Source organism: Apis cerana, linkage group LG7 (assembly GCF_029169275.1).
Source record: "Apis cerana isolate GH-2021 linkage group LG7, AcerK_1.0, whole genome shotgun sequence".
In the NCBI taxonomy this organism is placed as follows: domain Eukaryota; kingdom Metazoa; phylum Arthropoda; class Insecta; order Hymenoptera; family Apidae; genus Apis; species Apis cerana.
The window spans coordinates 10744203-10765855 of NC_083858.1; the positions used below are offsets into that span (position 1 = coordinate 10744203).

The following is a 21653-nucleotide window of genomic DNA, read 5'->3' on the forward strand; positions in this document are numbered from 1 at the left end:
TAATAAAATATGACGTGTACATAAAATGGTGGAACGAAGAATAGAAGAAAGTATTTCGACAAAGGGAACGGCCTATCCACGGGCGAAGAAAATTACAGTGTAATAACGCGGGTTTATTTTATCGTCACCGACGGCTATAATTCAATCCGTTCGGTGAGTTTAACGAGGAGGCTTAACCGCAATTAATCTCACACACTCGTCTAATAATTCTCCCATAACCACTCCATTAACGGGCACCAGCGGGCCACGCCGAGCTTTTAAACTCCGCCGCTTGAGCGCGTCTCGTATTTATCCCTACGCGAGGAAATAAGATTTACTCCCGGCCGAACTTTTTCGTTTTCCCGCCGAACATAACCTACGTACTTGCTCTATACACTTGCACACTGTACTTGTAAAAGTAAAGGGGACGAGCCGATCGAATAACCAAAAGCAAACTTTTACCAGTTTGTTAAATGGACCGTCACGTTGTGCCGCGAACTTTCACCCCCTTGGCTTCGAGAAACCAGGCGTTTCGTAATTACGCCCGCCTCGGGTAGGTGCAGCAGCGCCGTTATCGGACGCACGACTCGAACGATTAGATGCTGAGGATTTTTGGACGATCCCATCGCGAACGTAGTTTCCATCGAATGGCTAGATTCGGATGATCCGGTTCACCGATTCGATATCGCGATCGTGGCCACCGATCCGACACGATATCGGGCGATATCGAAGGATCGCGCGGGTGGAATCGATATAACTGTGCCGGCGTGATTAATTGGCTTGTCGTTTATTTCCGGATCGTTGCACGGTGATGGAACGATCGCGATTTGTCCCGGCGAGAAAGCGAGAGCGAGCGCGAATTACGAGTTACGAATTGTTTATTATTCGCTAATTTTTCTTCCCTTTTTTTCTCTTCTTTTTTTTTTTTCATACAAAATACACCCGCTATTCGAATAAATTGTCATTGATTCGTTCAAACCGTTTTTTTTCCCCTTACAGAAGACTGAACAGGGGAGGGAAGGATAATTTCGCTTCATTTGAATGCAGAGTTATTAAAAACAATTGGCATGGAAAATGCGATGATATCGCGCCGGGGAGCAGGATATTAAATGCGAGCGGGATCGTTGGCCCGTGCTCGATTTTTTACGTGGTCATTTTATAAAAAAAACCGGCTGAAATTGGAAACGATGACACGTTTCGATGAATCCTCCCTCCCGTAATAACGAACGAAACGCGACGAAATCGATATATATATATTTTATAGGCGACGATGTCCATCGATTTTTAAGCACCGTACTTAAATTCTCTCGACTCGAGAACGGGAACGGGGATCCCGACCGAGGTGGAAGTAAGCGGCAATGACGTGCAGAGGGACATCGAGTCGAGGCTGCGCAAGGAGGGAGGGAAGAAGATCGAGGGAAACGTTGGTAAAGGATCGCAGGTTCCCTTTTCTTCGGTCCGTGAAGTCTGGTTATAGGCAGTTGGGTCCCGCGGGCGACTCGTGAAGATCGTGAAGATCGAGGGGAGACGGTGATACACGGAGAAGGCGCTGGCCCGTGTTGGCTCGCGGGGGCGTTCGAGCCGTTCGAAGCGGTTGCACACGTCGCGAAAGGGGGAAGAGATAGCGGGACGAGGAGAGGAGGGATTCTGGTCGAGAAGGACGGAGGAGGAAGATGAACGTGGAGTGGCACGAACGAGAGAAAGAGAGAGAGAGATACGGTGTTTCTGGAGCGCTCGAAGCATAGCTGAGAATAGCTTTCTCTCTCTCTCTCTTTCTCTCCTCCCTTTTCCACCGTCCGCTCCTCTAGCTTTCACCTTCTCTCTCTACCTTTCTCTCTCTGTCTTCCTCTTTCGATAAGATTCGTCGTCCTCGTCGCGCGGCGGTCATCCAGCTCTCTCTTTCATCCGCCTCGTTTGCCTCTCACTGCAATTAGGGAATTGCCCGGGGTATCTCGCATTCATCGCAAATGCAACCACGCTGACATGAACCGCCGTGGTAAAAGTGTGCAATGGGTTATTTTCATGCATTGTTCGTGAAAACGCGGCTTCGGCGAATTAGCTCGCTCCTCGAGTCCGAATCCTGCCTTCTATCGCTTATATTATGTTTTTCTGTTTTCGTGGGGTGGGATTGGATCTTGATTTCTTAGGGGGGGTGTTGAAAGTTTCGTTTATGGACGGATAGAGATTCTCTCTATTTTCCTTTACTCTTTCTTTTTCGTTATATATATGTATACGCGAAACGATAATACAGAGTTGTATTTATTTCCTGAATCTGTATACTGTTTCCCTGCATAATGCTTCATTTGATGTTTCTTTATTATCTTTTCATTCAGGTTGGAAAATGCGCTATCAATTTTCAAAATCTTCCTTATTGATAGCGTTTCAATATTTATTAGCGTATTTTTAATACTTTTAAGTTATGCAAATTTTGAGAACGTTGAGATACAAATCAAAACCGAGTACTTGTACAGAAAACTCTTAATATTTTTTGAGACCGGAAACTTACGGTTTCTCTCAGCTCACGACTGTGATGATATTCATTCGAGAGTTCTTTTTCTCTCAAATGAATTCACGTGTTTATGTTTTTCACGCAGAAATTATGTCTCGAAAGTGTGATCGAAAGTGTGATTGTGTCGATCGTTAATTATCGAGGAAACTCTTTGCGTGTGAAAAATATGATCGACGTGTCGCTGATTGACTCCCTGATGACCAGATGCCAGACGCTCGAATGATATATCGCGATAGATTAACCCTTTCACAAGCGATCCGCGTTCTCCTTGACGAATCCATGTTAGTTGCATACGCGCACCGTATGGATAATTGCATCCAGACGAGAAATCATCGTTGGAAAAGTAAGAGATTTAAACCTGTGACAACAGTTAGAAAGATTTACTCGAGATATTTTACAACTTGAACGATAGAACTCGAGACTTAGAGATTATACGATTTAGTCAAAAAAATTCTGAATTTTTTTAAATTTCGTTGAACAGAGTTTCGTTGATTCGAAGCTAAAAGAAATATTATAGAATTGATGATATTGTAGAAATTATGATTGCGACGCGATTTAATTAAAAAATGTGGGATCCAAATTTAATTTTAAAAACAATATCTTTTTGTTGTATGAAAATAAAAAATATCTACGAATAAAATATATTCATTTTATTTTATCATCTTCTAACTGTCCCAATAATAAGAACAGCTGAAAAAGTAATTAATTAAAATTTCTAATAAAGCTCACTTTAAGCGATGCTTTATTTAAAATGCTCGAATAACATTTACTCGTATCTCTTATAATCGATCCGCTCTTCGTATAACCTCGTTATCTGCGATATGCTTCGAATAATAAATTATCGAAATTTATTATTAAAATTTTCTCCGATTCTATTTTATCAACCGTCTACTATTATTTACTCGAAATATTCCAACGGAAAAAAAGAAAGGAAACGCATCGAATCACCGCCCTGCAACTCGTCCCAGGATTGACCACCGCCCCGATAAAAAATCCTACCTCGTCATCAATTTACTTTTATCCACCGAGAGCGAGACACGCTCTCGTCAGCGGTTTTCTCCTTTCCAACCCGTTCTCCCGTTTCTTTTCTCCCCTCCTCCCCCACCGGAGGAAGCACCGGATGATCCCCATCTCCTCCCCTCCCCCGCGACTTTTTCTTCGACACCCGAGGCGTCGGTGGTGAGACGCGACGCGAAAAATGGTCGCGCGCGCCCAGGGTACTTCATTAATATTTCATTTCGTTGCTTATCGTTACCGCGGTGCAGCGGCGGCGCGGCGCGGCAGCGGAGGAGGCCCGCCTCGGGGCATCGTTACCCCCTGCTCCCCCTCCACGAGGAGCGGGCACACAAGGCGGGCGAAAAGGTGGAGAGGGCGAGAAAGAATCCGTGGAAAAGAAGGGAAGACGAATATATATATATATATAGAGGGGAGGAGGGGAGGAGGTGCAGCATCCCCGGAGCGAGGTCGTGGTGCACTTTATTACATCGAAAGACGGAACGTAGCCGCGGAGATAGTTTCTTCACCTTCCTCCCACCCCTCCCCCGCAAACAAGGACGAAGTTTCCGCGAATATAATCCTTGTTACCGGTTACTCTCCGGGAGAAACGACGACTTCCTTGTACATCCATCGTTCGTTGAATCGTTCCTCGAGTCTTTTGAAACTTGGCAGCGTTGGATGCCTTTGGATGGATTATGGTATTTGTCAATGTGTTCATCGAGGGATACGTGGATTCGTCGAATTTTCTTTCTGGAAATGTTTTAGCACTGCGTTCACAGCTAGTTGGATTGGCTTCGCGTTTAGCATTTAGAATATGCGTATTGAAAATTATTCGTGGAGTTGCGTAAGAATGTTTTAAGAAAGGTATTCGTGAAAGAATTATTACGTTTCTTGCAAATCGAATCTTTTAAATTTGGCAGCATCGAGTGCCTTGTATCTAATATTTCAAACATCTTCAAATATCGATGGATATTGGTGCATTCAAATTTATCTATGCGTAGAGTATTGGCATTTAGTATAAGAAATTTTGCTTCGAGATGTTCAATCTTTTTTTCAAAGAAGTTTTCAGGAAGCTTTGTAAAAAAAATTAAGAAGAGTATAAACATATCATTATCATTTTCAATAAATTCGAAATCAAATACAAAGCTCAATACACCGTGACACCGTCTCAGTAAGAAAGAGAAACAATCAAACTCCACTCTGCTCCACCAGAGAGAAGTAGAATATACCCACCACGAATGGTCTTCTTGTTTAAAAACTGCGAAACAAGAATGCGCGTAGAGAATCCGAGGACGAATACCAGGGGGCTGAAAGCGGATGAAACGAGGAAGGGCGGATAAACGGCGAGAAAGAGGAACGAAAAGAGAGGGAAGAGAATAAGAGAAGGGGAAGAGGAGAGGAGAAGCGAGCGGTCCGTCGTGAAGTCGCCGCAGGGTCCACGAACAGCGTATTGTCTCGCTGAACGTCCTCGGGGCACCGTGAATCCCACCTCCTCCTCCTCCTCCACGGTGCCCTCCGCCCTCCGCCGGCTCTGGCCGCGAGGAGGCAGGGGAGAGGGTGCGGAGGGTGCACGAAGCTCGCCGCTATCTCCTCTCGTTTCCGCGCCCGCAGCGGAACGACCGTTGCTCCTCTCCGTGGTTCGTGGTGGGGTACACCTCCGCGTGTGCCCCCGGGGCCATCTTCCGTGCAACGATGGGGGCCAGAGGGGCGGAGGGGGCCCTCCTCCTCCTCCTTCTTCTTCCACGCTGCATGATTCCGCGCCTTCGCCCCCGGGCTAACCGAAACGGCTCTTACAAATGTGTTCGTATGTATGCGTGCATGTAAGTACACGTACTGGCATCTGCCTGCAGCGCCCCCGGCAAGGTATACCTCTTCTTCATCATCCTTCCGTTTCGTCGTCGTCGTCGTCGTCTCTCCAGTCCTCCTCTTCCTTTTCTTCTTCTTCTTCTTCTTTCTCGCAGGCTCCTCTCGATAATTTCTCGATTTCTTTGCGTTAAGCGATTCGTCGTGGTTTTTATCAGGTGGTTTTGAAGCGATTCGAGATGAAAATGATGGATATTTCTCCCTTTGAAGTCGAGGAAGTTTATTAATATCGGCCGGACATTGTTCTCCGCGTTGGAAATATTTCATCGTTCTTAAGATTCTTAATGATTATTCTGATAATGTACGTGCAATTATAAGAAGACGAGAAGGAGATCGTTTACTTCGATTTAAATATCGCTAGCTGTGAATGTACGCGTCTTCTACCATTTCTGGATCTACAGGAAAGTTGCTTTTGACCGATCGCGTCACGTGTTATTTAGTATTTCTTGTCGAGACGAGAATGTTTGTTTCGTTACCTTTCGAAGAATTCCTTCGTGGCGTGTTTCTATATTTAGTGTCACATGTTCCTCGTGTCTGGCCTCGGGCAAGGTATCTCTTCCTTCTCGCTTCTCCGCGTGCACCAAGTATCCGCCGGTTCGAGCGATATATCCCCGCTCGCTCGTTACTCGTCTCGAGCTAACGCTTTACAACGTTCGTAATTCGCATTGACGAATGCGTCACCGTCCCATGCTCTCTTATATCTCGACGAGAGATGGCCGACGATAGAGGGAGCCTCGGGCTATTCTCCTTTCTCTCTCGCGCGCCTCGATTCTTCGAGTGACCCTCCAGGCCTGACCAACACGGCGCTAAATCTTCCGTGCGTGCGTTCCCTCACCGTCAAACCGTCCTGCATTGCTCGCGGCAATACGTGCCTCCCTCTCCTTCCCCTCCACATCCACTTCTTATTTCTTCCTGCTTCTCTTCGCTCTCTTTCGCGCGTCCTTCCTTCTCTTCTACTCGAATTATTCGCTAGTTTTATTCGGTTCGATTAGAGAAGAGGATTTAATTCGATCTAATAGATTGTCCGCAGAGAAGATTGATCGCAAAAGGGATAGAAAGAGGTTAGGTTCGGTAATCGGTCTTCTTTTTTTAGAAATTAATTATTGACTTCGAATGAATGGCCCAATTGTATTATACACGATCGTTTATTCCGTGGACAATTGATCGTTTCAAAATTACTTGAATATCGTTCAACTCTTAATCGCTTAACCGTGTTTCGCAAATTTGAAATTAAAAAAGGAAAAGTATTCGATTAAAGATATATCGTTCAAAGATCATCCGCAAGAATAATACACATCGAAGAAACATTAATAACTTATATTCCCGACATATAAAATCATCGATAAAAAGCTCCCGATCTTTCAACGATTTATCGAGATATATAAATAAAAAAGATCTCATTCAAATTTCCACAAACACTATCTCCCAAACACTCATGCTTTGTTAAGACGAGCACGTTCTCCTCTAACTGTTACGTTTCACGTTTTCACGAGAAACGAACGGAGCAAGTGCATATTCGCGCAAGTTTTCACGTTTTCACATTTGCACTAATTTCACGTCCCACGCGCTTGTGTCGCAACGTATTCACAATTATCAAGCGGCGCACGCCATTTTTCGTGTCGCGCTACAGTCCACACACGCGCCAATCATTCACCGAAGTCGCGATTGTAAAATCAATTAACTCGCTTTTCTACCGTGTGCTGCGAACAGATGATACGGGATTCATACATTCATAGATCAGGTCGGTGTCGAGATTCGTAATCGGTGTTACGTTAACGCTATTGTTCAGATGGTGGGCAGGCGTTGTTGCCTGTTTTTTTGTTCCTCTCTTCACGGATTAAACTAACGTGCAACAGACTTTGTCCGATGGACAATCGACGGCCGCGTGATGCAGAGACAGGCTACAGGAATCCATGCACTCGCCCGCGAAGTGGTTGCAATGGGTCCTGTATTCCGATTTCACTGTGAACACGAAAATTGAATACGTATTTTTATTGCTGCGCAAAAGTATCAAAGTTTCCAGAAATAATATCCAATCCACAACCATCAAGAGAGTTTACGTTATCGAAGAGGAAAAGTAAAAAATATACGTATATGTGTTAATTTATCGAAACGGAACAGGTATAAATTCGACATTTCTCGAAATCTTAAATAATCGTTTTAATCGAGGAAATGTTACATTGAATTTTTTTCTCAACCTAAGAGCGATTAGATTCTCTTAGATTAAGTTATTGTCTCCAAAAAAATAATATTTATTAGCTCCAAATATTCGAAATATTAAAAAGAAAATACGAGGAGACAAGATTACTTCTCCAATGAAAACCGTAATCACCCAACGAATTAGCTCCTTAACGAAGAGCTGGTGAACTCGAAGAGCGTAGAGAAACAAGCTGAACGTAGTAATAGATTGGCGACATGTTTCGTGAAAGTGTGGACAGCGTGACGCATGAATTAACCGGTCGATGGTTTCGTTTCGAATTCACGCCGTGCAAAAGTGAATCTCAAGAGCATTCGATTTGGCACGGTAAAAATGACGGTGTTGTGAAATTGCTATATCCAGTTTGTAACGCGGAGTTACGTTATCGTTACTAGGTTTATAATTACCGTGTATTTTCTAACCGTGACCGGAATAAACGTTTCGACAACAGCTCTTTATCTTATCGATAAAAGAAATACTCGTGCGAAAAACGATGGTAAAACTTTAAACCGAACGTCCAACACTTCTCAGGAACTGCTTATTCAGAAATAAATAAATTCGTTCTCCGATAAGTTTGAATTAAATTTTTCGAGGTTATTTATTTTTTTTTACAACTTCTTTTATATTTTTCGTTTTTGATCGGTAGAACGTTTAGCGATAAACTCACTTTTGACAGATTGTAGTAATGTTTTGATTTGTGTTTAGAGTAAACATAACATTGAATTTGATTCGCCGCGAACGCGATGTAAGTGTATTTTTTTCTCGCGTCAAGATTGACGAGTCAAAGCTTGTTTATAAGTAAGAACGAGGATAGTTCAATATCATCTATGAAGATTCGAGAAAGAACATTTTATAAATTGTTAATTATTTACAAACGAAAAGGTTGACACTCAACTGTCTATAAATTATTTCAGTTTCTCAATTCCTGGTTAAAAATGGATTCGATTAACGAAAAATAAATATTTCCAACTTTCTTCGTTAATTATAACATTTTGAACGAACTTACCAATGCTGCAACACGTGTCACTCGATCGTGGACACGTAGCACCCACCACAAAATGCTCGCACTTTGTCGAATCGAGGCAATTTTCTTGAGGACATATGCTGTTTGCTCTCGTGTATTCTGTAAATTGGATGTTAACGTTATTGCTGCGAAAAATTGTTAAATAATCGACGATGTTTTGTACGAAGCGAATAAGGCACGAACGAAACGAAGAAAGGGTTCACCTCGCTTGAGCGAATATTTCGAAAGGGGGCCATTCGTTGCTCGAACGATAAAAGAGGGATCGCGTAACTATTCTCAGTTTCTCCACGATTGCTGAAATCCATAATTAAATACAGATAAAGATCAAGAGGATATTAAAAAAAATTCTTGATCTTTATTTTATTGAAATGAAAAAATTATTCATAAATTTATTTGGATATATTTGTTAATCCCTTTTAAGTGAAATAGACAAATATAATATTAATTTTACTACTTTTTAAATTTAAGAAAAAACACTGTTCCGAAGATAATCAAACGAATCGATTCCACATTTACACGGATCTTCCTTCTTACCGGCAGAGTGCAGAAGAATGGCCACGAGGGCGACGAGAAGAACGGATATGCGGAGTTTCATGTCGACAGACGGAAACGCGTGCCTCTTTGACGGTCGACGATTCAATGGTGTCTCACTTTCCCGGGTCTGGCATTATATAAACGTAAGCGAGCAGCGTTACGCACACAGTCGCACGCGTCCGCCCATTTCGTCGCCGTGCATTTCATTATCTTCACAGCGAACGATATGATGTACGAACGTCGTTTGCTTGAAGCGAATCGATCGGCGGCGGTGATTTCCGGATCTCCTTCGTACTTCCCCTCCCCACGCGAATAAACAAACGTATTGCTCAAGTTAAACGAACGGATTAATGTTTAATCTTGCGACAATGTAAATTCTTCTTGTGGATTTTCAGATTTTTCTTTTTCAAATTTTTCTTCCTTTAAAAGGTCCTTTGGAACTTTTCTTCTCTATATATGGAAGGTTTTTTTGATTAAAATCTCTTGGAATTTATAAAATTATAGGTTCTCTTTTTGTTTTCTTTATATTCTTGTTAATTTATTTTTTTCTTATATAGGTTTATAAATATACAGGTTTCGAAGCACTTTTGTAATAATATAGATTTCGCGATAAAATAATTAGTTTCTTTGCGAACAACGATGAAATTAACATATCGAAATCATTGTGCCAATTAGAATCTATAAAATTCCAAATATTTCCTTTCCTGCTCTCCTTTCAATCTCTATTTTTGTTACACTGGTGCAAATTTTATGTCCCGTTCAACGTGATTCATCAAGGATTCCTTTGAGATGTCAAGCTCGTCAAATTAAGGTCTCCATAATGCAAACAAAACTATGAGACTTTTCTTCTCGTCTCTGCTAATCTCCCCAAGATTTTCACAATAATCTCGAAAGAATCAACGCGCTTGGATCTTCGTCTCCAACTTTTTTTTCTCACTTTTCCATAACAACATCTCTCCATCAATTTTCTAGGGCGCGTCGCCCATGATCGTGCCTGATCCATGCATCTCGCCTGGAAAAGATTAACGAGCCTAGACGCGAAGCAATGCTATCCGAATTGTGCCGATAAAACGTTTTACCGGTGATTTATGAGAAGTGGCGCACAGTTTAATGGAACAACCATCTCGAGGAGTCGATGGTCATACCGATGGTCGAATCCGTTCCGGCAACCTTTTTAGATATCGAAACTTTGGTCGTTGGTGGTCGAAACAAGAGAGGCATCGAGCATTTGCCTTCCAGTAGATATCTGTTTTTTTTTTTTTTAAGTGGCTATTCGATGGCTTAAGCTAATGAGCTTTCTTCTTTACACTTTTCTTTATCGAGGCTTTACGTATGCGTTCGATAATACATTGGCAATTATGTCGTCGAAATTATGTCGTCATTACATCCAGACGATTACTTTGCAAATTTTTTCCGTAGAAATTGTATCGCAATTGTGCGAACAGTTTGCAGTTTTGAGAGTAAAGATTTTCGAAAGTACTTTTGTCTTCACGAGCGGACATTTTTCATTCTCATAACATAGTGTAGTATTTATTAACGAGAAATAAAATCTCGATAAATAATTTAATTCTTAAATATATTATTCTCGCTGTGTATTACGATTGGAAATTTTTACGAAGAATTTAAGAATCGCGATAATTTCGACGCAATATATTTTTCTTCGCAAACTTCAACGAAGAAATTTACACGAGGCCTATCTTATCCTTTCTTGGTAAAGAGATAAATACTTTTCTTCGAAGTAAATAGTTAATGGTAAGCGATTCAACGATATATTTAGATTTGTCGGCCTTGTTGCCTTGTGACTTTTCTTCGCGCGAATAGATGTTTGATAAGTTTGAATTGGCTCTGCAATACATTCCTCACGTTTTACTAAGCTTAATTTTAATTAATTAGAAAAAAGCATTGATCATATGATTCCGAAAATATCCAATTATTTTTTAATCGTTGCGTCAGAAATTAATCACTTTCAAGTTTTGTTAAATCATATTTCTTCTTTCGATCGTCTTATCGGTTAAGATATTATTACGTCATACTTGTTCCAACCTTTTCTCAGTTATCGCTATCTCAGAAAAATATTTCTTTTTTATGCAATTCTATGAAAACAAAGCTTGCTTACAAATAGTCTCAATTTTAACTCGCAAACAGATATTTCCTTATTCAATTATATCCAATATTAACCACTATAATTTTACAACTAACATTTTTTAATTTACTGAAAAGAAATAACACATCTTCTTACCATATATATTACATTGGAAGAGATCAATTTAGAGATACGTTCATCTAAAAACTTGCAATCTATTCTTTTTCTACAATCCATCTTCTTCCTCGTTTTATATATATATTATCATTATCGAAAGAAAAATAAGAACACGCTCAATATATGCGTTTCGCGACGAAGAAAAAAGAAAAAAAAAATTGCAGCCACAGTCAGAAAGGAACACTCAGTACTTTATTTGTTAATCATTTCAACGTATACTTGAATCCATCTTAATAATTACAGAAAGGTGCGCGCAGAGGGGGGAACGTTTGAACGCCTCGCTCCGTTTGGCACTTAACCAACCGCGAATCATATCCTGTTTCCTCTGATTTCCTTGCGATTATGGGCTTGATAACATAATAGCTCTTCGTTCACTGTTCGCGTGGATCCACGATCACGATCGACGAGTTGGTTACACTGGTCCCGTTCAAACGTTCTTCGTTCTTCCTCGGAATTCGGAGCGGCATTAATCGATCGTTATGCCTCGAAGGCGAATTTTCAATTTAAATACGCATCGTGAATGATCAACAATCATTATTTTATCTATTTCTGGATGAAGGGGAGCCAGTTTGTACTTTCGACTTATTGTATTATAATTATTTAAAGTTTAAGATGCGAATACGAATTTGAGAGTAGAAAACGTTTTTTCTTTTTATCTCGAAAATTTTGATATTGATCGTCTAATAATACGCGACGAATCAGGGAAAAATTACTTTCAAACGCATTTGATTGATCCTTTAACTCTCGCGCTTCTAAAAGCGAAGGAGTTAGTCTTTGCCCGTCGACGTTTCGAAAGTTGGAGAAATGGTGGTGGAGATAATCCATCTTCGAAATCGAAGATACGAGGATCATCCACGATGCGCATCCACGAATTGGTGGTCAAAAGGATGATTTCGCCTTCTGATCTCTCTCCACTCTGCCCTTAAATGGTAAATCAAAGGAAGGAGCGTGATGATATTATGCGTTTAGGTTTTCGAGAAGAACAGAGTTAAGTCGGGTTTCGAGTTTCTACTTCCGCTAAAGATGTAAGCTCTCTCTCTCTCTCTCTCTTCCTCTCTTTCTCTCTCTTTCTCATTCGAACGGAAAGGAATACAATGGAACGATATAAGTACTTTACGCTACGTACGACGGGCTTTCGAATGTACAAGATAAGTCGGGAATTTCGCGAGGCTGGTGTCTCTTAAAGATATTACAATTTTTATTGATTTGTTGCGAAAATGTCGTTGACTGTTCGAGCAGAGGATCGTAAAAAGCAGCTTGCGATTGGAAAACACGTTTCACATTAATCTTTGAAGGGAAATCTCTTATATGCGGCTCGAAAAAGAGCTTCTCGAAAGAAAATTCAAATGAAAAATTTTGATTTTCACGAAGACCAATTTTATTATCGTTACATTATTCTAATATTCTATCTATACACGGTATACAGATACTTTTGTTCAATCAAGAGTGAAGGCAACACGTGGATCCTTATAGCGTTAACACCGGATTTAATCGCGTTCCATCGCAACGTGAACACGATCTTCTTTCTCGAAGGAACCAGCCGCCGCGAAAATTCCTATAGTTCACCCTAGGCATCGTTTATCTAGTCTCGTATGTACAAGTGGATAGACTTATCGGTGCGCAGGATCGCGGTATACGCGTACTCAGTGTTCAGTATACTGTACACGATATATAGCAGCACTTTGGTAGGAATTGAAGGACCGAGCTGACTAGAAAATATCAAGGCGACGTTATCGTCGAGCGATCGGGCAAAATAATTCCAACGAGGGAAAATTCTGAAGAACACAGAATTCACTTCGTTTCTTCGATTCTTCGATTTTGCCCGATCGACAAGAGTCGAGAGATAGAAACGAGAGAACGGAAGAAGCGTTAGACAGATCGCGATTTTTCCCTTTCTCCTTCCATCCGTTGAAAAAAAAAAAAGAAGGAGGAAATTTGACGCGGCTCGCCTCCGCTGCATGCACTAAAACTAACGATTGTACACTTCCGGCTTCGTAAAAACGGAGATTTCCCCATTTTTGTCCATTCTTTTTTTTTTTTTTGTGTATCACAGTTAACTGGGACCCGAGTCTCTTTATGCACCAGGTCGATAGTCCGAGATTATGTTTTTCAGGAACGTGTAAATGTCTTTGAAGGTCGGCCTCGAGGTCTCGTCCCTCCGCCAACACGAGCACATCATCCTGTAGACCTCCTCCGGGCACATTGTGGGCTTTGGAAGATATATCTGAAAATACAACGTTATATAAATGAAGATACATATATATATAAAATTTCTTTTATCTTTTATTCCATTATTAACTTCGTTAATTTCACAATTTATAATTTGTTCGATTCGTTCGACAAATTTCTATGAACACATTTCTCGTGATGTGCAAGCTAAATATCATTACATTTGCATCATTACATTCATCATAAAAGATTATTCAATTCGGTATTCTTATAAACGAGACTTTCCAACATCCCTTTTTATACATATTCGAATACGAGATAAAGAAAAAAAAGAAGATGAATAAAACGAAATATGGTTTAAAATACCTGCAACTCGGCCCCGTAGTACATGTGTTCCGCGTTCTGTATCACCTGATCGTTGGTCAAATGCTGGAAAGGTTTCTCTCTGGCCAGGCTCATCACTTCCCACAGAGTGACGGCGAACGACCAGACGCTGCTCGAGCAAGTGTACCTGTCCTGTACAGTCGAAAACCGTGCTCATCTCTATCTACCCGCCATTATTATTCCTAACGATTCGAGGAAGATCATCATTGGAACGAATTCTTACCAACAGAATGCTTTCCCACGGCAGCCATCTGATTGGCGCCGGCGGTCTGCCGCCTATATCACTGTAATCCTTCTTGTAAAGGTCACTGCACATCGCTATGTCGGTCACTTTCACGGTGTAAGAGCGGCCCACCAGACAGTTCCTGGCCGCCAGATCTTTGTGCACGAGATTCTTCGACTCGAGGAACCTCATGCCCGATGCTATCTGCGCGCCCATGTACATCAGGCAGCTTTGGCTGAAAAAAAATTCGCTTTGAACTCGTTCCACTTGTTCAGAAATAGGATCAGATTTTCACGCGAACGAGATTTACCCTTAAGGATTCCCTTTTCGAATGTTTTTCAGATCTTTTTCGATCGAAGCTTAAATTTGCTAATTTGTTTAGAATTTTCTGAAGAAGAAAAATAAAAAAAATAAGAAACAACAATTTTCGATAAAGGCGGACAAAATTGAATTCACCCCTCGTCTAAAAGAACGAAGAGGAAAAGAAGGAAAAACGTTCCAAACCCCGATAATTATCAATCGCGCAAAGGGACGAGCCGCAACAAGAGTAATTTACAAGCCGCGCAATCGGGCGTAATCGGAAGCCGTATAACGCGGAAGCGGCATTAAGATCAATCAGGGACGCGATGATGCCGCGTTAAAATTGCCGCGACGACGGGGCGAACGAGCGTTGAACCGTGAAAAAAGGTCGGCGAATTATCGTTACATCACACGGCTCGAAAACGGAATTTACGAAAAACGCGCGGAACTCGTTTCGCAGGCGCGTGCATCGAGCAAGGTAATGGCGGCTCTCCTCACCTAAGGGCTTTCAAATTGCAGCTTGGCCTAAGCGTTCCCGTAAGTGGCACACTGTACTGGAGATAATGGGCGAGATCACCGAGTTCCGTGTACTCGATGATCGTCCACGGGACTGGTTCCACGGCGCACACTCCCAGGATCCGCGCCACGTTCGGGTCGGACAGGCTGGACAGAAATCGGACCTCTCTTATCTGGTCCGCCGTACTTCCGCCCCGTATGTCGCCCGCGCAAGCGGGCACGCGAGCAACCACCAATCTTGGCGCATCCGCCACCGCGTCCTCCAATCCGACCGCCTCGCACACTATCGCCTGTGGGCCGTAACAGAACCAGTTAAAACTCAGAAATTCGTCTTTCCTTATATTTTCGACCAGCGTTATAAAATTGTACGAAAAAATTTGGACATGATTGAATTTTATTTTTTCCCGTGTTTCGGACATTAATTGATCCCTCTTATCTGGGATTGAAAGTGAGAGGAGGTTGGATTTTTGTATAATTTTTTTTAATGGAACGAGGATCTTTTGAATTGTGAGTAATTGTGAGTATTATTACAAGAGGAGTAAGTTTAGTAAGTGCATATATAGTTGGCGAAGCCATGCAGCTCGAGCGTTAATCGTTGAAGTTGCTTTCCTAATTTTTTATATTTTTATATATTAATTGATCCCTCTTATCTGGGATTGAAAGTGTCCAAGAGGCTGCTTTCCTAATTTTTTATATTTTCGACTAGCGTTATAAAATTGTACGAAAAAATTTGGATATGATTGAATTTTATTGTTTCGGAGATTAATTGATCCCTCTTATCTGGGATTGAAAGTGAGAGGAGGTTGGATTTTTGTATAATTTTTTTTAATGGAACGAGGATCTTTTGAATTAGTGAGTAATTATTACAAGAGGAATAAGTTTAGTAAGTGCATATATAGTTGGCGAAGCCATGCAGCTCGAGCGTTAATCGTTGAAGTTGCTTTCCTAATTTTTTATATTTTTTTATATATAAATTGACCTCTTATCTGATTGAAAGTGTCCAAGAGGTTGCTTTCCTAATTTTTTATATTTTCGACCAGCATTATAAAATTGTACGAAAAAATTTGGATATGATTGAATTTTATTGTTTCGGAGATTAATTGATCCCTCTTATCTGGGATTGAAAGTGAGAGGAGGTTGGATTTTTGTATAATTTTTTTTAATGGAACGAGGATCTTTTGAATTAGTGAGTAATTATTACAAGAGGAATAAGTTTAGTAAGTGCATATATAATTGGGGAAGCCATGCAGCTCGAGCGTTAATCGTCCAAGAGGCTGCTGGAAGACGACACTTTGCAGCTTCTTCGACTCGCTATCGCTAATGCACACATAAACCAACGAATCCCGGAAGTATATCGACGCGGAAATCTGGGTCCGTGTGCACATCTTGTACGCGCATAATGTACACAGTAAATGCATTATCCCTTCGTTGTCGTTCCTCTTCGATGTTCCGCGGCTAAAGTTTCCATGTAGTTTGCAGATGAACGTATTATCGTGTATCGCGGAATCGTAGAATAAGACTGTATATGATATTACACGACCACCGATTCCGTTTATATTGACATTCGTCGTTCCGATTATTATTGTTCCAAATTAATTTTTCCAAACGACGAAAATTTTTTCATTCTCGATTACAATTTCGAAACGTATATCATCAATCTCCTTTACCAATTAACCTTAATACCAACGACGCGCTCCAAGATAAAACTGACTCGGGGGACAAGTCTTAATTAGCTCGTTAATTGCAAAATCGATTCTATTGGCAATCAAACTTCTGATTAAATTTTCGTTACGGAATAACGCAAAACGTGGTTTCGTCATCGTGAAACATGCACGAGATAACATTATTCGTTTCGCAATCGCCATACCTCGCCGATGTTCCTCGAGCCAAGTTTCTCCGTGGTACGTAGGCACTGGCGGGGTATATTGGTGGGCTCTATCTCCTTGCACTTGTACGGTTTGTTCATGCTGGGCGCGATGTTCCAGCTGACGACAGGTGCGGGTATCTGTGGACGCGACACGAGCCGATTTATTCGATATTCCTTCACGTAAACGAAAATTTTTACGCCACTCTTTCGAACTGAGAAGAAACAAAGTTAGAGTTTGCGATTTATTATCGGAGAATTATTGGAGAATATGGAGTTGGATAGTAGAAGATGATAGATTTTTCCGTCTGATCCGTGCGTAGAATGAAATTATGTATAGAGAAAGATGAAATTTCGAGTCGTTGCATTCTTAATATTATTCATCGTTATTTTTTACGATTAATAAATAAATTGTATACTTTTTTTCTTTGCTTGTCGCTATAAACGATCGATAATTATTCTTTTGCAGGACATTTTGAAGAAATAATAAATTCCTTCAATTTTTCTCGAAATCAAACGGATCCCCAATTATTCAATCCCTTTAAAACGACCCATTTTCTATTCTACCCTCATTCAATTCTTCTTTTCTAATCTCCTCCTAATCTAATTAGATTCCATCATAAATTTATCGATCAATTTTCAAATCTTACGTCGATCGAACTTAACGCTCGAACCTTGTGTTTCTCTTTAGGCGCTGTGTGCCAGCGTTTCGAGTGGATCTGATCGACGTCCCGCTGGTGATTAGACGTGGCCGCGATATTGAGTTTCGCAGTTGGGCTCGTGTAACTTTGGAGGGTCCTGTAGTGTTGAGAGTGGCGTGCGGGCGAGTTGGTCGGCGACGAGGAGCAACTGGGCGGACCCACGGTCGATTCCGGCCTCGTGTCGAGTCGCACGCTCTCCTCCGAGACGTTCACGTCCTTCAGCTCTTTGGGGGATTCTTGAAAGAAATCGATTTTTATTTATTTACCCCTTTCGAGCCGCCTTTTCGAGGCGGAACAGTTCGGCGGAAATTCGGTGTTTATTTTCTATCGGGAAATATTTTATATCGAACGTTCCAAGTGCGTACTTTTTCCAAGCACGTTCTCACACTCTCCGTGTGAAATTTTTGATATCTCGAAAATTTAGTAGGAAACGATGGTTTTTCGATGAAGGAATTAAAGAAGGAAGGAAAGAAAGAAGTTTGCCTCTCGATTCGTTCGATTTTATGGATGATATTTTGGAAATTTTGGAAGAAAGAACGCGAATGAGTGAAAAGAGGAAAATAATGAATATTTAAACGTTAAATTAGATCATTTAATTAGATGACATTCGATAAAATTTTGAACGTTTGATATCAAAATGTTAAAACTGATATAAATTTATTTCCCGACATTCGATATTTATTACGAAATAATTTCTCTAAAAATATCTCGATCATTTCGATTTTTGTTTTATATTTGTACGCGCAATATGCAATATTGCGAATCAATGCAAATATGTACTATTTTAACATAAAAAAAAAAAGGAAAAAAGGTAACAGTTCCTTCAAATTCTTCAATAAATTAATTCCATTTTATTTTCCCCTACATAAAAAAAATCTAATTTAATCTTTTCAATTTCATTTCCCTTTTCCTACTCGACGTCCCGTGTATACATTTAATTTTATTTAATTAAACACTTTGTAAAAAAAATTTGTAAACACTATAAAGAGAATATGAAAAGATACCAGTTTGGCTAGGACCAACATAGGAAAACGTTTCCTAAAAATATGCTCGAATATGCCCTTAATATAATAATATAATAATAAAGATAGACTGTAGCAACTGAGTGAATAAAACGGCAAGATGTGACGTCCACTTTCTTTGAGATTCGCTAGGCAATAAAGGGAATAATCGGATGGAGGGTTTAATTACGAGGGGATTAGGAAAAAAATTTCATCAATGCCGTTCGAACGAATGAGCAAAGGATTTCATGTTGTAAAACTCACCGGAAGTGGCCACTATCGCGTACGTAGATTTATACTGTGGGCTGACAAGGGGCGAATTGAATTGTTCCATTGTCAAAGACTCGTGCATACTTCCGTCCTCGGGCATGTCCGGCGATACGTGATTGGCAGTCTCTGTCAGCATTCCACCGGGGGTTAAATTTAAGAGGAGGCCCTGAAAATCGTTCGTATCGTTCGTATCGATCGAGAGAAAATTATATCCGCTGGAATAATTTAATTTCGCGCACGTAAGAAGGATGAACGAAGTAAAAATTCTCTCTCTCTCTCTCTCTCTTTCTTTTCTAGGCGAAAAAAAAGAGGGTCGAGAGAGGCGACGAGTCGACTCGTATTAGAATGGTAAAGTTTGCTTGACTTTAAATGACAAATTAAAATCCGTGTTATCGGTGTAAGAAAAGTTTCGGCATATTTATGAGCTTGCTCCTTACCTTCATGTTTATGGCGAATCCAAATGGATTTTTCAGAACGGTCGGCGAGCTCTGAAGTTTTTGTCGTCGATTCAGAAGGAGAATAATGGCGAACACCACGAGGAGAAGTAGGATAATGGCGGTCAGAACACCTATTAGTACCTCTAAATATTCCTGACCCTCTCCCGCTACTGTAACTATGCCAAATGTTTCGCTTTAATGGAGAACGATAACCTATTCCTGTATCTTTATTTCTCTATACTCAAATAAAACGAAATGAATGCTTTCTACGACTACTATTACTATTATTATTATTACTATTATTACTATTACATAAAAATCAACGTGTGTCGAGTGAAGAGGAATGAGAATAAAGAAAACATAACGTTTGAATATTTTAAAGAACATCAAATATCAAATAATCCTTAATTTTTATTCCTTCCATCGTTAATAAAATTAAAATCGTGCGATAATTTTCAACTATTTTTCACTTCACTCGAGCATGTGACTCGGAGCATTCGAAATTTATCGACGCGGAGAGGCGAATAATCGAATAATAAGAAGGCGGAGGGGGAGGCAATTCCGGTTAGTGGACTGAAAGCGGATAGCGGACGAATCTTTTTCCGCTAGAAACCGTTTTATCGCTCGTAAAAAAGGGGCGCGGAATTCCTTTCTTACCCTTTCCGTCGCTTAAAAAACGGTAAACATTTTATCGCGGCGCGGCTAATCGCCGTTTCGTCGAGAGGGAAAGTTTGCGTAATCGAGAAAAACTTGGAGGAAGACGAAAAACTGGAGGAAGAAGAGAGAAGAAAAAAAAAGGGACAAGAGGACGAATGGGCGGGGGAAAGAAAATACGGGTGTATGAGAAAAAGGGAATAAGAAGAGAAATAAGAAGTGAGTCGTCTGAAAAAGACGGGAACTCGTGCGGCCAACTTCGATAAAACCGACTTTACAATGCGCCGTTACATTCTTCCAATTTTTCACGTCGGCCGCTGCTTTATCGACCGAGCGGCTTGTGCCTCGCCTCGGAACGGAAGTGTGGCGTCACGACCGCCGGTTTTACGAGAGAAATAAATAAACGGAGAGTGGAGGGCTCGCGTGGCGATCAAGATCTCAGACCTTTAGGAGGCCAGAGACTCGGAGACCGATTTTCTTCTATCACCAAGCCTCGTACGAGCAAAACTGGGGCCTGGTGTGTTACTATGGATCGTGTCCGAGCAATTTCGATTTTAATTCGGGAGCACAGGTCCCCGAGGACCCGTACACCGGCCATTCCAGCCGGAAAATTCACCCTTTGAGCGACATCCTCTTTCCACCGATTTAAAAAAAGAAAGAAAGAAAGAAAGAAAGAAAATGAACAGAGACACACCGGAAGCTTTTCAACTCTTTTTTATCCTTCATCCCTATCTTTTTATTTTTCGCTCCGTTCTCGTAGTTCACTTTTCATTCCCACGATATTCCTCCGAATTTCTTACCATTTTCTTCTCTTTCTCTCTCTCTCTTTCCCTTCTTTCCCTTAATACAGTCGCGCTTTCCTCCCTCTCGACGATAATATCAACAGGCATAAACGAGCATACTGCCTCGCATTGTTTCGATATCCCACACACGGGATTCCATTCGCTCGCTTCCACTCCTCTCGTTTCTTCTTTTCCATTTTCCCTCCTTCCCCCCTTTCTTACATCACTCGCCCACTTTTCCTTTTATTTTCCTGCTCGTTCCACGCTCCCCTTTCTCTCCCTCGTCGTGCAGCAATTTCAATTTCGTGCGTCCGATTTTTTCCTACGATCTTGAAGCGTGGATTTTCAGCAACGCCAATCGGAACACCGTTTAATCACGATGACGATTATCCGTTTAATCAAGCCACGTCTACTTATCTGTTTATCTAACCACCTTTACGGGGCTCGAGTTTCTTCCTTCTTAATTTTCCACTTTCGCCCGATTAACCCGGCTATTTTACATCGACGACCACCAGCTTCCTTCCTCGATTCCCCTCCCCCCGTTAATCCCGCTCTTTATCCAGTCATTAAGCTCCTTCCCCTCTCTCTTCCCCCACCTCTTTTTCCAACCGCTCTTTTTCTCTCTTCTCCTTCTCTTTTGTCGGGAAGGTAAACTTGGCCGGGCAAGTGTTATCCGCCACTGGATTATTTGAAAGTGTGTGCGAAAATGTTTGTCGAGAACGCGGCTGGTAAACGAGGTTAAATTTTTGCGGTCGCTTGTGCGGTCAGTTAAAGAGGGCGCTTTAAAACATGGGAGGTACACGGGTTGGATAGACTTGTTAAATAACGCGATTTGTAAATTTGAATTTAATTTTATGCATTCATATGAGAAGGGAGGGGGACGAGAGTGAAATTATTCGATCGAATTGAATTAATCGAAATTTGGAAATTTCTCCATTTTTGAAACTAATCTAAAATGAGATGGCCTTCGATTCGTTTTCTTGATTCGAA

The 21653-nt window shown here is 41.1% G+C and overlaps 2 protein-coding genes across 4 annotated transcripts in view; both read right to left on the reverse strand.

The window, feature by feature from the left end:
- Positions 1–6473: 6473 nt before the first annotated feature.
- Positions 6474–9347, reverse strand: LOC107999404 (uncharacterized). Its single transcript, XM_017059212.3, has 3 exons — positions 9103–9347; positions 8551–8667; positions 6474–7309 (listed from the first exon to the last, which is right to left on the reverse strand). The coding sequence occupies exons 1-3, from the start codon at positions 9161–9163 to the stop codon at positions 7185–7187; spliced, it is 303 nt and encodes a 100-aa protein (XP_016914701.2). The 5' UTR covers positions 9164–9347; the 3' UTR covers positions 6474–7184.
- Positions 9348–11532: 2185 nt separating this feature from the next.
- LOC107999418 (discoidin domain-containing receptor 2) overlaps positions 11533–21653 on the reverse strand; it is a 135396-nt gene continuing 125275 nt past the window's right edge. For 2 of the 3 annotated variants that reach the window (XM_062077190.1, XM_062077191.1), the window contains 8 exons: positions 19228–19403; positions 18785–18956; positions 17493–17755; positions 16822–16959; positions 14937–15244; positions 14139–14373; positions 13898–14047; positions 11533–13586 (listed from right to left, as the gene is read on the reverse strand). In XM_062077190.1, coding sequence (XP_061933174.1) covers positions 13437–13586; positions 13898–14047; positions 14139–14373; positions 14937–15244; positions 16822–16959; positions 17493–17755; positions 18785–18956; positions 19228–19403 — 1592 coding nt within the window. In that variant the 3' untranslated portion in view covers positions 11533–13436. The remainder of the gene's footprint in view (positions 13587–13897; positions 14048–14138; positions 14374–14936; positions 15245–16821; positions 16960–17492; positions 17756–18784; positions 18957–19227; positions 19404–21653) is intronic. The other variant, XM_062077192.1, reaches the window with a different exon arrangement.